Here is a 14,173-nt window from a genome sequence, read left to right as displayed (position 1 = left end):
GCCCCTGAGTTCCACGGGGACACACACACACACAATCCCCCGGGGGGGGTCTATGGGGGTCCCATGGGGTCACGGGGGGGTCACGGGGGGGGGCGGGGTCACTCGGGGCCGCCCCCGCGCGCCTTTGTGCCGGCTCCCGTCACCACGGCAACCGCGCGGGGCAGGTGGCCGCCGCTGGGCGGGGCCCTGGGCGCCGGCCACGCCCCCTCCGCCTGTCACTCAGGCCCCGCGCAGCCCACCCTGCTGGAGGGGGGCCCCGCCTACGCCCGCCCCCACCCCCTCCACCACTCCTCCCCCAAGAGGGGAAAGCGGGCGGCGATTGGCCGAGCCGGCGCACAGGCCCCGCCCCCGCCGCGCAGGTTTGGGTGAGAGGCGATCGCGGCCGGGGAGCGCGGCGGGCGCAGCCGGAGCGGGAGCGCAGCGGGGACGGGAGGTACCGGCGGACGAGAGGTACCGGCGGGGCCGGGCCGGGCCGGGCTGTTCCGGGCTGTCCCAGCATCGGCGGGACCTGCCTCGTCGCTGCCGTATCGCGACGGGTGGAACTAAATCGCGACAGGCGCGTGTGTCGCGACAGACGGAGGTGTCGCGACAGGCGGGGAGGAGGGAGAGCCCCGCCAGCCCCCCGCACGCCGCCCTTCGCGGGGTGTAGCGGGCCAGAAGGGTTGCGTGAGGCCCACCCCCACCCCTCCTTCCCCCCCCCCGCCCACGTCCGGCGGTGTCACCTGTCGCGACAGGGCGATTAGTGGCGAGACAGCGCGAAGGGCTGGCTTCGGCGGGGGGGGGGGGGGGCGACGGGCCCACCCCACCCTACCCCCCTCCCCGCTCCCGAGGGGGCTCAGCCCCGTCATCGTCGCCGTGTGTCGCGACCGGGTGCGGAGCAGCAGGTGCGCGGCGGAGCAGAGACCCTGGAGCTGGGCGGGGGGAGGGGGAGGGGGAGGGGGGGCGGCGGGGGAGGCCGGGGGGTCTCGGTGGCCCCGGCCCATTGTTCCGCGGGGGCTCCCGGGCGGCCCCGCCCCGGCACGGAGCATCCTTTGTGCTGGGCGGCACCGGGCTTTGTCTGCGGGGCCGCCCCGGGGCCGGGACCCAACCGCGCCCCCCCCTCCCCACCCCGGGAACCGGGTACCGGCACCCCGCCGCAGCATCACTGGCGGCCGCTGTGCCTCGCCCCGCCGCCCCCCGCCCCTTGCCCCGGGATCCGGCCCCTCACCGGCTGCCCAGCACCGCGCACCGGAGGGGGGGGGGGGGGGGAGCCCCTGTTCTTTGCCCGGGGACCCTCTCCCAGCAGCTCCGGTTCTCAGCCCGGGGACCCCCACCCACCCCGCAGCACCGGGCCTGGCCCCCTCTGCCGAGGGCTGACAGGGACCCCTGGGTTCGGTGCCCGCCGCAGCACTGGCCTGCCGCAGTGCCGGGCACACCCTGGGGTCAGCGCCCGGCGTGTGCCGGGGACCCCGTAACGGGTCCGGGGGATCCCACCGGGCACCGGGCACCCCTCGGCCGTGGCGTCGCGCCCCGCGCTCGCTCGGGCGTGGCCGTGTGCCGTGGTGCGCGCCGTGCCGTGACATGTGCCAAGGTGCCCGCGGGGACCGGCACCGGCTGCTCGCCCGCCCGCGGCATCCCGGGCTCGGCGGCACCGGCGGCCGGCTCTGCCGGAGCATCCCTGGCCCTTCGCCAGTGGACCGTGGTCCCTCGGTCACCACGGGGGTCTCGCTGTCCCTCCCAGGGCGGTGGCTCGGTCACCCCAGCACCAGTCTGGCCGGGGGGACAGTCGGTGGGTCCCCAGTAGCGGGACAGGGCAGCCCAGGCCCCACGCGCAGCACCGGAGCGGGGCACCGGCTCCTGGCCTGGCCGGGGCCGAAACGGGGCAGGGTTGGGGGGGGGCTGCGGCGGTCGTGACCCCCCCCCAAGAGCCATCACCCAGGCGGTGGTGGTGGTTTGGCGTCACTGGCGGCAGGGTTCATCCTGCCCGGGAGGGGACAGTCCCTGAGCCCTGACAAAGGGGCAGCCGCAGCCGGGCAGGGTGGGTGGCAGGAAGGTGGGTGCCGGGCAGGGTGGGTGCCGGGGGGCTCAGCAGCACAGACAAAAGCGGGGCGCGGCGGAGGGGGGCCCCGGCACAGGAGCAGCCCTTGGCCTCGCCTCGCCTCGCCGCACAATGCGGCTCTGTGTGCCGCCGTGCCGCAGCCCCCACCGGCCCGGCACAAAGGCTTGGGCCCAGCAGCCGCCTCCACCCCAACAGGTGCCCCCCCCCCCCCCCTCCCCCCCAACAGCCCCCGCCAGGGCAGGGGTCTCTTTGTCCTGCCAGGGTCACAGCTGTCCCCCCCTCACCCTGCCAGCCCCCACGACTCAGAGCCGGTGGAGCAGCTGGGGGGGGGGGCTACGAGCCCCCCGAGATGGCCGCGATGCTTTGTATGCCGGCAAGCGTCACCATGGCCCACCACGGCCCAGGGCTTGGCCAGGCTGCCGGCAGCGCCCAAGGAGGGCCGAGCTGGGGGTACCGGCTGCGGTGGCGGGGCTGGGGGGGATCCCAAAAATGCTGGTGGCCCCCACCCCCCCACCCCAGCGCTGCGTTTCTGCCCTTGCCGGGGAACCTGTTGTCTGGCAGGAACCACCTCCCTGCCGCACCAGCGAGCAGCCCCCACCGCCGGTGCCACCGCGGCACCACGGCTCGCGGGGGCACGGGCAAGAGCCTGGGTGTTGCCAGGGCAGGCTGTGCCGTGCTGACACCGCGGCACGGGCTGGGGGGACAGAAAGGCAGAGCCCCTGGGGATGCTCGGGGTGAGCTGAGGGGGTGACTGGGTACAGACTGGGAGGGACTGGGTGTGGACTGGCATGCCAGGCAGCCCACGGTGGGCAGCCTGGGCTGGGCAGGGGGAGCGGCAGCTGGTGGCACAGGAGGCAGGGGGTGGCAGGGGGTGGCGGGTCCCCCAGGAAGGGTCAGGAGAGGGGTCTGGCACAGAGGGGGGGTGGGGGTGCGGGGGCAGCGGCAGCACGGGTGGCTCCGCGGTGGCCAAGGCCACGGGCGGCGGGTCGAGCTGCCAGCCCTCGTGGGTGCAGCGTGGCCAGCCCACGCCGTGCTTGCCCGTGTCCCCAAGTGACGCTCTGTCCCCGCGGGTGGCACCGCCGCTGCCCACCACGCTCTGCCACGCTCGCGGCCCCCCCTCCCAGCCCACCCGTGGCAGCCACCCACTCCCCACGCTTTGCCTGTGGGGCTGCAGAGCCCACCCGCCCACCCACGCCGGACCTCCCGGCAGCCGTGCCGTGGCCGGCAGCGCGGTTCTGCCCACGCAGCCCCCGGCCGGGCTTGGCTACGCGGGACCCCGGGGTGGTTCAGGTCCCACCCTGGGCTGTGCAGCCCCGGGCACAGCGGGTGCCCCCTCCCACCACCCCACCCGTGTCGGGGATCCTGCCCGTGCCACACGGCGAGGGGGGGGGGGGGTTGTGCTGCGGCACCGCTGGGAGCCGGCACGGGCTGCCTCGCCGCACGCCGCCGTGCTCCAGATCCATCCGTCACCGCCACTCGCTTTCATCTCGGGGTGCGCCGCGCCGCCTCCCTCCCTCACCCCCATTCCCGCACCGCCTGAGCACCATCCTGCCCGGCCCAATCCTCCCCTGGGGTCCGGGGGGGGGCTCAGGATGGAGGGACAGTGGCCACCGCCGCATCTCCTGTGGCCCCTCACCCCACCAAGGTCGGTCTCTGCCCCAACATCTTGCCCCATCCCGGTTGCTGCTGGCATGGGGGGCTCAGCAAGTCTCTGGCTGAGGCTGCCCCCCACCCCCCCCTGTGTCCCCCCCTTGTCCCCTGCATCCCCAGCGGTGTAGCCATGGGTCAGGTGCCCCCCAGCACAGCCCTGGCATGGGGCAGCCGCTTCCCTGGGTGCCTGAGGCAGAGCTGAGGAGCAGGTACAACCCCAGAACCAGCCAGGCTGGGGGTGCCGGTGCCCGGCATGCCACGGCGCTCCGGCACGCTGCACGAGGAGCTGCTGCCGGCGGGAAGGTCGCTGCCATGTCCCCCCCCCCAGCCCCTCCGCGACCCGCTTTCCTCCGCCATCCCATGGGCTGGCACGGGGCTGGCACAGCCATCGCAGAGCCCCGGTGGGGGAGCTGGCCTGCCAAGGGCTCCCGGTGCCCCCCCAGCACGGTTGTGGCCCTGTGGTGGCCACGGCCTCTTGGCCTCCTCCCCGGGCGGCTGCTCCTGCCCAAAGCACCAGGAATGCTCAGCTGCCGGCAGGTCCCAGCTCAGCCCCGCCGGCCACCACGGCTCTCCGCCAGGTCCGGCGCCTGGGGAAGCCATTTGCTGCCGAGCCGGCGTTTCTGCTGGGCGGCTGGGAATTGCTGGCACACGCTCAGGACAATCCCTTTGGAGCCGTGCTCCGGCCCCTGGCATCCGTGCGGAGCGGCCTCGGGCACTGCCGGGGTGCCACGCCAAGCCCGTTGCCATGAGGGGCCGTGCCCTCCGCTGCCAGCAGCGCCCGCTACCCCACGGCCCGGTGATGGCCCCGGCGTTGCGGTAGGGATGGCATGTGCCGTCCCTCTCCAGGGACGCTGGCGTTGGGTAGGCCCTGGTTGCACCAGAGCGTGGCCGGCGCTGCCGTGGGCTCTGCGCCGTGGTTGTGCCGGCGAGGCCGCGCGGTGCTGTCCTGCCCACATGGGCCTTTGTCTGGAGGCAGCACTGCTGGGGGTCCCCGGGGGGGGGGGGTGTCCATGCAGTGGGGTCCCTGGGGGGGGGAGGTTCTGGTGGGGTCCCAGCCCACCTCATGCCCCCCAGGGAGAGGGGACACGCTCCTAGGGTGCCCCCGCAGCCGGCGTGTGCCACCCCTGCTCCGGCGGGTCGATGGCGTTTGACCTTCATCTACCCACTGCGTTATAGATCGTGTCTGGGGACGCCCCTCGCTGCCGGCAGCGGGGGGGTGGGGGGGCTCCGGTGGAGCTGGCACCACGCGGGGCCGTGGGGCAGAGGCAGGCAGCCTGCCCAAAATATGGGGAGAAGCCCCGGCTGCGCGGCACCGAGCGAGCGAGGAAGGGGCAGCACGTGGGGGTCCGGCAGCCCCGCGCCGTGGCTGGCTCCGGGTGCTGGCACCGTGGGGTGGGTGTCACCGGCTGGGGCGCAGGCACACGTCGCCAGAGCAGGGTGGCAGCCCCTGCCTCACCATCCCGGGGCCGTGTGTGCCGCCCCCCCCCCCCTCCTCCATCTCCACGGATTTCCCGGGATAATCCAGTATTGACACGGCCCAGGGCGGGGATGGGCACGGTGGATGCGCAGCCGCGGGGGGCTGCCCGGCGTCCTGCCCCCACGGCGGCAACACCGTGCCAAGGGATGGGCGCTGGGGGTGAGCTCAGCCCTAAGGGTGGCCGGGCGGGTTGCAGGGGGGGGGGGGGGGGGGGGGGGATGTTGTCCCGCCAGGAGCCACCCCGGGGCTGACGGCTGCCCCCTCGCAGCGCCATGCTCGCCAACGCGGCCACCATGCGGATCCTCATCAAGGGGGGGAAGGTGGTGAACGACGACTGCACGCTGGAGGCCGACGTCTACATCGAGAACGGCATCATCCAGCAAGTGGGCCGCGAGCTCATGATCCCCGGCGGGGCCAAGGTCATCGACGCCACCGGCAAACTCGTCATCCCCGGCGGCATCGACACCAGCACCCATTTCCACCAGACCTTCATGAACGCCACCTGTGTGGATGATTTCTACCACGGCACCAAGGTACCGCCCGGCCGCGGGTCCCCCACAACCCCCCCAAGCTTGGGGAGGGCTCCGTGGCACCCAGTGGGTGCTGCAAGGGGTCGGCGTGGAGCCGAGGGGGACGCCAGGCAGGTGGGGGGGGGGCTGTCCGCCCCGCCGCTGCGGGCAGCCCAGCATGGCACCGCCTGTCCCCGTGTCCCCATCGCTCAGGACTTGCTGCGAGCGTCCTCGTCCCTCGCCGGGGCCGCAGCACCCCGATGCCAGCCCCGGTGCTGCCGGGCCCTGCCGGGCGCCGGCGGTGCCGTGCACCGGATGCCGCTGCCCGGGGGGTGTCGAGGGGCCGGCGCTGGGCTTGTCCTGGCCGGCGCTGGGGCCGGCTGTCTCCGGCACCCCACACAGAGCAGCCATTGTGCCGGGCCGGCGCTGGCCGTGCCTGTCCCCAGGGTGTCCGCCGTCCCTGGGCAGGGGGCTCGGCTCTGCCACAAAGGGGGTGGGGGGACGGTCGCACACCGCGGCACAGCGAGGGGGCCGGTGCGGCGACCGCGGGCACCCCGTGCCGTGCCGGCTCGCCGTCCCGGCAGGCCGCCTCGTAGCGCCACGCCGGTGCCACCGGCCTGCGCCAACCCACGAGGGCCGATTGGTAAAGGAGCTTTGGGGATTAGCCGGGCCGGGTGAGCCAGGGACGCCGGCGGGCGCGACAGCGCCTGCCCTGCTGCCCACGCGTGCCGCGGTGGGGAGGGGGGGGTTCTCCCCATCCTGGGCAACCCCATCCCGGATCGGGCCTCACACCAGAGGTGCAGCTTTAGGGGGGGAGGGGGTGTGGTTGCGGTGACTACAGGGTCCAGGGTCCCCCTGGCACCCCAAATTGGTGCTGGGGGCAGGGGGGGGCATTTGATGCCACGGCGATGGGATCCTCCAGATATATCTGGCGGCTGGATGTGCTGCTGCAACACGGGGGCAGCACCGGGGGGGGTGGGGCAGGGTGTTGCACCCCAGGGTGATGTGGGGGGATCCCTGCCTGCACCGGGCCCCCACTTGCCTGCGGGCAACGCCGTGCCCTGAATTTGGCTACCCAGCCTGGTCGCCCAGGGGCTTAGCCCCGCTCGTAGGCAGGCAGGATTAGTGCCGCCCCGCGGCATGGCAGCATGGCACCCCAGCGGGGCGAACCCCGGTGTCCCGCCGCCGCTGTGACCTGCAGGCAGCCCTGGTGGGAGGGACGACGATGATCATCGGCCACGTCCTGCCGGACAAGGAGACCTCGCTGCTGGACGCCTACGAGAAATGCCGCAGCCTGGCCGACCCCAAGGTCTGCTGCGACTACGCCCTGCACATGGGCATCACTTGGTGGGCGCCCAAGGTGAGCCTGACCGTGCCGGCACAGCGTGGCGCCGGCTCCCGGCACAGCGAGTGGCCCCCCGGCCCAGCTGCTGTAGCCGGGGCTAATGCCTGGCCCAGTTGATCCCATTAGCTGCTTGGTGGGGGTGGGCTAGGCTGAGCCCCCAGGCTGCCTTTTGAGCTGCCTTGAGCCGGGCTCAGCGGGGCAGGGGGGTCCCCACGGGGCTGAGCCCCTCGTCGGGGCGGGGATGGTGCCGCCGCGGCGTGGAGGGGACCAGGGTGCGCCGGGCACGGTGATGCTGGCTTGGAGAGGGGACACCCCATCCTGCGGCACGACCCCCCCTCCCCGCCCCCCGGTGTGCTCAGCACCTGCAAGTCCTGCTGAAGCTACCGGAGCAGAATGAGGCCAACAGACCCTCTCCAAGCAGAGCAGGGAAGGGATGGGGATGGAGCGGGTGCCCCCCAGCACCAGCACACCAGGGATCCGGCCAAGCCGGGGCAGATCCCAGCACACCACAGCGAGCAAAATCCCACCCCCACCACCACCCCCCCCAGCATCTGTCGCTGGCCAGATCGCCCTGGGGTGGACACACAAATCCAAAAGTCCCCAAGGGGCCACATGTGGGTCCCTGCCCCATGGGGGGGCGAGGGGAGTGGGTCCCACACATGCCCACGGAGCTGCCATGTGTGTCTGTCCCCACCCCATCCCGGCGCAGGTGAAGGCGGAGATGGAGACGCTGGTGCGGGAGAAGGGGGTGAACTCCTTCCAGATGTTCATGACCTACAAGGACCTCTACATGCTGCGGGACAGCGAGCTCTACCAGGTCTTCCGAGCCTGCCGCGACATCGGTGCCATCGCCCGGGTCCACGCTGAGAACGGCGAGCTGGTGGCCGAGGTGAGCGCTGGGGATGGGGCGAGGGGGATACCTCCAATCCTGAGACCACCCCTCATCCTGCTCCCGTTCCCCAGGGAGCGAAGGAAGCGCTGGACCTGGGCATCACGGGGCCGGAGGGGATTGAGATCAGCCGGCCCGAGGAGGTAAGGTGACCGCCGGCATCGCCGTGTCACCGGGGCGTCCTCGTAGCTGGGGCCACACATTTTTGCCACGTGCACCCCCATCCTCGTGCCGCCCACCCACCCACCCCGTAGCGGTGTCGCCGGGCCGCGCGTCTCACCGCCCGCTCTCCCCGCAGCTGGAAGCCGAGGCCACGCACCGCGTCATCACCATCGCCAACAGGGTGAGTGGTCCCAGAACCTTTGCCGCGTCTTGGGGTGGGCGCCCCGGTTCCATGGGGGGGTCCCCGCGCCCCTCTGGGGCGCGGGGACCCCCCCATGGAGCCGGGGCGCTACAGGGATGGTGGCACTGACCCCCCTCCCCGTAGACCCACTGCCCCGTCTACCTGGTGAACGTCTCCAGCATGTCCGCGGGGGACGTCGTCGCCGCCGCCAAGATGCAAGGTAAAGGGGTGGTGGGGGTGGTGGGGGGATCTCCATGGGTGCCACCCCCCTGCCCAAGAGGGTCAGAGCCACGCAGCCAACCGTGCCTCCGTGTCCCCCCGCCCCCGGCAGGGAAGGTGGTGTACGCCGAGACCACCACGGCGCACGCCACGCTCACCGGGCTGCACTACTACCACCAGGACTGGTTCCACGCCGCCGCCTACGTCACCGTGCCGCCGCTGCGCCTCGACACCAACACCTCCGCCTACCTCATGAGCCTGCTCGCCAAGTGAGGCAGCCCCGGGCACCCCCCTTTCCCCGCGGACCTCCTGGCACACACCCCACCCCCCCTTTTCCCCCGGCTGCCGCGCTGGCCGGTGCTCTCGGGGGCATCCCTTGTGGCCGGCAGCCCCATGCGTTCCCGGCACCCTGCTCGCCATGGTGCTGCGCTCTCCAGACACCCCATCCTTCGGGTGCTCCCCCTCCTTTGGGCACCCCCTAGCCCTGGCACCTCGTTTCTTGGGTGCCGGGGTCTTTGGGTGCCTCGCTCTGGGGGTGCTGCGTCTCCCAAACACTCACTGAGCGCCTGGGATGCTGGGTGCCCCACTGCGTGGGTGCCCCACTCCTTGGCTGCTGAGCTCCCAGGGCACCCTGCTTCTTGGGTGCTGAGCTCCCGGGGCACCCTGCTCCTTGGGTGCTGAGCTCCTTGGGCACCTCACTGCGTGGGTGCCCCAATCCCTGGGCACCCTGCTCTCCAGGCACTGAGCTCCCCAGGCACCCCACTGTGTGGGTGTCCCACTCCTCGAACACCCCACTCTCCAGGCACTGAGCTCCCCAGGCACCCCACTGTGTGGGTGTCCCACTCCTCGAACACCCCACTCTCCAGGCACTGAGCTCCTTGGGCACCCCACTGCGTGGGTGCCCCACTCCCCAAGAAGACCACTGCATGGGTGCTGAGCTCCCTGGGCAACCTGCTCCCTGGGCACCCCGCTCCCCGGGCACCCCACAGTGTGGGTGCCCCTTTCCTCGGACACCCCTGCTCCCCAGGCACAGCTCCTTGGGCACCCCACTGCATGGGTGCTGAGCTTCCCAGACACCTTGCTCCCTGGGTGCTGAGGTCCCTCGGCACCCTACTGCATGGGTCCCCCATTCTCTGGACACCCTGCTCTCCAGGCACTGAGCTCCCCAGGCACCCCACTGCATGGGTGCTGAGCTCTCTGGGCACCTCACTGCATGGGTGCCCCAATCCCCAGGCACTCCACTCCCTGGGTGCTGAGCCCCCTGGGCACCCTACTGCATGGGTGCTCCGTTCCCCAGGCACCCCACTCCCTCGGCACTGAGCTCCCTGGGCACCCCACTGCATGGGTGCTGAGCTCTCTGGGCACCTCACTGCATGGGTGCTCCATTCCCCAGGCACCCCGCTCCCTGGGTGCTGAGCTCCTAGGGCACCCTGCTGCCTGGGCACCCCACTGTCTGGCTGCCCCACTCCCCAAGCACCCCACTCCTTGGGTGCTGAGCTCCCTGGGCACCCCACTCCCTGGGTGCTGAGCTCTTCAGGCACCTCGCTACCTGGGTGCTGAGCTCCTAGGGCACCCTGCTGCCTGGGCACCCCACTGTGTGGCTGCCCCACTCCCCAAGCACCCCACTCCCTGGGTGCTGAGCTCCCTGGGCACCTCACTCCCTGGGTGCTGAGCTCCCCGGGCACCCCATTCCCTGGGCACGGAGCTCTCTGAGCACCCCACTGCATGGGTGCTCCCTGCCTTGGGTGCTGAGCACCCCGGGAACCCCGCTGCCGGCTGCCTGCCGTGCCGTACCGCCCCGCCGGCTGGCCGCGGCCATCGGCAACGCCGGCCCCCGTCCTTCCGCAGCGACACGCTGAACATCGTGGCCTCCGACCACCGGCCCTTCAGCACCAAGCAGAAAGCCATGGGCAAGGAGGACTTCACCAAGATCCCCCACGGCGTCAGCGGGGTGCAGGACCGCATGAACATCATCTGGGAGCGAGGCGTGGTACGGCGTCCCGCACCCCTACCCCCAGGCACCCCCGGGATGGGGCTCTGGCGGTGGGTCCAGCTCAGCCTTGTGGATATCCCATGGAGGTGGAGGGGGGTGGGGTGGGGTGTGCCCTCACCAGTACAACCCAGTAGGTCCCAGCAAGGGGCGCAGCACCCCTAGAGGTGTTTAGGGTGGGGGAGTTTGAGCTGGGCAGCACCACAGGGCTGGGGGAGGGGCTGGATGCAACCCGGCACATCCTCACTGCTCCCCCCTCCTTCTCCCCCCGGCTCCGGCGGCAGGTTGGGGGCAAGATGGATGAGAACCGCTTCGTGGCCGTGACCAGCTCCAACGCCGCCAAGATCCACAACCTGTACCCCCGCAAGGGCCGGATCATCCCCGGGGCCGACGCCGACGTCGTGGTCTGGGACCCCGAGGCCACCAAGTAGGTGCAGCCAGCGGCGTCGGCGGTGGCAGCGGGGCTGGGGAAAGGGGCTCGTTGTGCCACCAGGCACCCCCTCACCGCCCCGTTCCCCCCCCCGCTCAGGACCATCTCAGCCAGCACCCAGGTGCAGGGAGGGGACATCAACCTCTACGAGAACATGCGGTGCCACGGGGTGCCCCTGGTCACCATCAGCCGCGGGCGCGTGGTCTACGAGAACGGCGTCTTCATGTGCGCCGAGGGCACCGGCAAGTTCTGCCCGCTCCGCTCCTTCCCGGATTCAGTCTACAAGAAGCTGGTGCAGCGGGAGAAGGTAGGGAAACGGGGGGAGGCAGGGTGCCGTGCCGGCGCCGGTGCCGCGGTGCGGGGCAGAGCTGGGCCGTGCCAGGCTCCCGGCTGCTGGAGGGGGCGAAGGAGGCAGCGGCCGCGGTGGTGGCGGCCGTGGTGGTGGCGGTGGCGGCGTGGGGTCAGTGCCGAGGTGCTCGGGTGACGGGTCTGTGCCACCCCGGTGCCACCCTGGAGCATCGTGTGGCAGGGATGGGGGACAATGGCAGCGGCAGTGCCCGGCGGGGGGTGAGCGCCGGCAGCGGGGTCCCTGCGTGCCGGCGGTGCGGAGGGTTTGGGGACGGTCACCCCGCGCGCCGCCGCAGCCGAGGGTCGTCGTGCCGCGGGGGCGAGGCACGTGGCAAGCGTCAAGGGGACCCTGTGCCCCCCCCGGCCGGGGCTCTCTGCCCTTGCACCGGGGCAGGGACGGGAGCGCGCGGGCGCCCCGGCAGCCCCCGGCATCGGGGACCCCTCGTACCCCCACGCCTTTCGCCAACCCCTGCCAGGCCACGGGGGACACGCTGGCGGGGCTCGACGTGGCGCTGGTGCTGCGAGGGAAGGGGACAGCCAGGGGGGGTCCCATCACCGTCCTGGTGAGCTGGGAGCCACGGCCAGCCCCGGGGTGCCCGGTGGGAGCTGTGCGTGGCGGGGGGCAGCACCGGGGGCATGGGGCAGGGTCCTGCTGCTGCGTCTGCCACCGGGCATCACCTGCGCCTCGCTGCCGGGGGGGTTTGGCTTGGCATCGCCAGGGTCTGCGGGGGGGGGACACGCGGGCAAGGGGCTGCGCCACCGGGGTCCCCCTGGCACCGCTCTGCGCCGACACCTCCCGCCGCTCAGCCAGCGTCCCCGCTCGGTGCTTCTCCTCCCCACGCCGCAGCCCCCTCCCCACGCCGCAGCCCCCTCCCCACGCCGCAGCACACCCCACTCCCCTTCCTTCCCCCCCCCCCCCCCCATTACCCCACACCCGGCTGATCCGCACCCCGTGGCAGTGACACCCCAACCCCATGGCAGTGGCACCCCTAACCCCGCTCTGCGCCATAAGGGCACCCCCGCCCCCCCGGCTGCAACCCACCCCCCCGCCCCCCACGGCACCGGTGCCACCGGGGCTGACCCTCTCTCTGCTTTTTTTTTTTTTTTCTTTTTTCTTGATTTTTTTTTTTTTTTCCTCTTTCCCTTCTGGCAGAGTTTAAAGCTGCGGGGTGTGGATCGCACCCCGTACCTGGGGGACGTGGCCGTGGTTGTGCATGCCGGGAAAAAAGAGACGGGGACCCCCCTGGCCGATACACCCACCCGACCCGCCACGCGACACGGGGGGATGAGGGACCTCCACGAGTCCAGCTTCAGCCTCTCCGGTAAGAGCGGGGCCGCAGCGAGGGTCTCGGCAGCTCTCCGGGCGCTCGCCACCCTCGGGGGCCACCCTGGCAGGGGGCTGCACCGCCCCCCCGGGGCTTCTGCGGCAGAGTAGGGAGCTGACACCCCCCCCCAAACCCAGCCCCACAGCCCCCCTCCCCGTCCCTCGCCCGTCCCCTCTGTGCACCGTCCGTCGTGTGGCTGCGCCTGGCGGGGGTCTGTCCGTGCCGGGTGGGGGGCAGCCGGGGGGTCCGTGGTGGGCAGGACTGAGCTGGCAGACGCGTGGTGTCCCCCTTTGTCCCCCCCGGAGTGGAGGGATGGGGGACACCCCCGTGGCTTTGGCGCCGGCCACAACCCCGCCGTGTGCCGCGCGTCGCTCCCTCGCGTTCGCCGCGGCTCGGTGCTTGGCCGTGCCGGGGTTGGGGCACCCTGGGGTGACGCAGCCTGCCGCCACCCCCCCCGCTCGGTGCCACCGGTGGGGTGGGGGCTGCTCTGACCCCTGCCCACCCCCCACCGGAGCGGGATGCCGCGTCGTGAGCGTCGGTGCCGGCGGCGCTACACGAGGCACCGGTGCCCCGGTGCTCCCCCAGCGCGTGCGGCACACGGTTTGGCAGAGGGCCGGGGGGGGGGGGGGGGGGATGATGGATACGGAGCACCCACCACCGCCGCGGGGTGCCGGGGTGGCCGTTGAGTTCTCAGCCCCGGTACCGGCGGCCCTGATGTCCGTCCGTCCGTCTGTCCGGCAGGTTCTCAGATCGATGACCACGTTCCAAAGCGAGCTTCGGCCCGGATTCTCGCTCCCCCCGGAGGCCGGTCGAGCGGCATTTGGTAAAACCGGGGACCTGTCCCCCAACTGAGGACCAGGCACCGGCCCCACGCCGCCGTCCCCCCCGCCGCCGTCCCCCCCCCCCAAACACCGCCCCACGACCGGGACCCCAGCACCGGCGGGGCTCCCCTGGCCCCGGGAGCGGGGGGGGGCTCTGCCAGGCCTCCCCGTCCTGCCCGCGGGGCCGTGGCGGTAGCCGGGGGGCTGGTAGCCGGTGGCCGGGGGGCCACGGCGTGGCCGGCGGTGAGGGGACGGGGCCAGCCCCGGCCCTTTTCTGTTTGCACGTTGGGTTTGGATCCGTGAATTTTTTGACTTGTTTGTGCATCACGTGGAGATACTCTGAAGTGGTTTGTGTCACTAGCGTTAGGGGACGAGCAGGGACCCCCCCACCCCACCCCCACACACACCCCCTCCCCGCCCTTCCCCACCCACGCCCACCCCTGTCCCCACACTCACACCCGCCCGGCGCCCGTCCCACAGCCCCGCAGCGGCGCCGGCACACGCGTGTGCGTCGCTCCGGGCGAGGTGGCGGCAGGCGGCTGGCTGTGGCGTGTGCGCGCACACGCGTTGCGCCGTGCGTGGTCTCGGCGAGACGCTCATTGCACACGTGTGTGCGCACACGTGAGCTCTGAGGCGTCTGCACACGCGTGCGTTGCACCGTGCGTGGTCTCAACAAGATGCTCATTGCACACGCACACGTGCACACATGAACTCCTAGCTGTGTGCACACACGTGCATTGCGCCATGCATGGTCTCAACAAGATGCTCATTGCACATGTATGTGCACAC

General features: G+C 72.4%; 1 protein-coding gene across 2 annotated transcripts; it reads left to right on the top strand.

The window, feature by feature from the left end:
• The first annotated feature begins 5,431 nt into the window (after positions 1–5,431).
• Positions 5,432–13,390, top strand: DPYSL5 (dihydropyrimidinase like 5). 2 transcript variants are annotated; one of them, XM_086461746.1, is made up of 13 exons: positions 5,438–5,697; positions 6,616–6,634; positions 6,876–7,034; positions 7,729–7,908; positions 7,983–8,051; positions 8,207–8,251; positions 8,396–8,471; positions 8,583–8,739; positions 10,319–10,460; positions 10,745–10,887; positions 10,990–11,197; positions 12,392–12,560; positions 13,305–13,390. In XM_086461746.1, the coding sequence occupies exons 1-13, from the start codon at positions 5,438–5,440 to the stop codon at positions 13,388–13,390; spliced, it is 1,713 nt and encodes a 570-aa protein (XP_086317872.1). The 2 variants fall into 2 exon arrangements, with proteins under 2 accessions (XP_086317873.1, XP_086317872.1); XM_086461747.1 differs by lacking the exon at positions 6,616–6,634 and having other exon boundaries at positions 5,432–5,698.
• Positions 13,391–14,173: the final 783 nt, after the last annotated feature.

Source organism: Leptosomus discolor, chromosome 2 (genome assembly GCF_034619465.1).
Source record: "Leptosomus discolor isolate bLepDis1 chromosome 2, bLepDis1.hap2, whole genome shotgun sequence".
Classification (NCBI taxonomy): domain Eukaryota; kingdom Metazoa; phylum Chordata; class Aves; order Leptosomiformes; family Leptosomidae; genus Leptosomus; species Leptosomus discolor.
The sequence above is the reverse complement of the archived record's forward strand: the minus strand, read 5'-3'. Positions and strand labels throughout refer to the sequence as shown.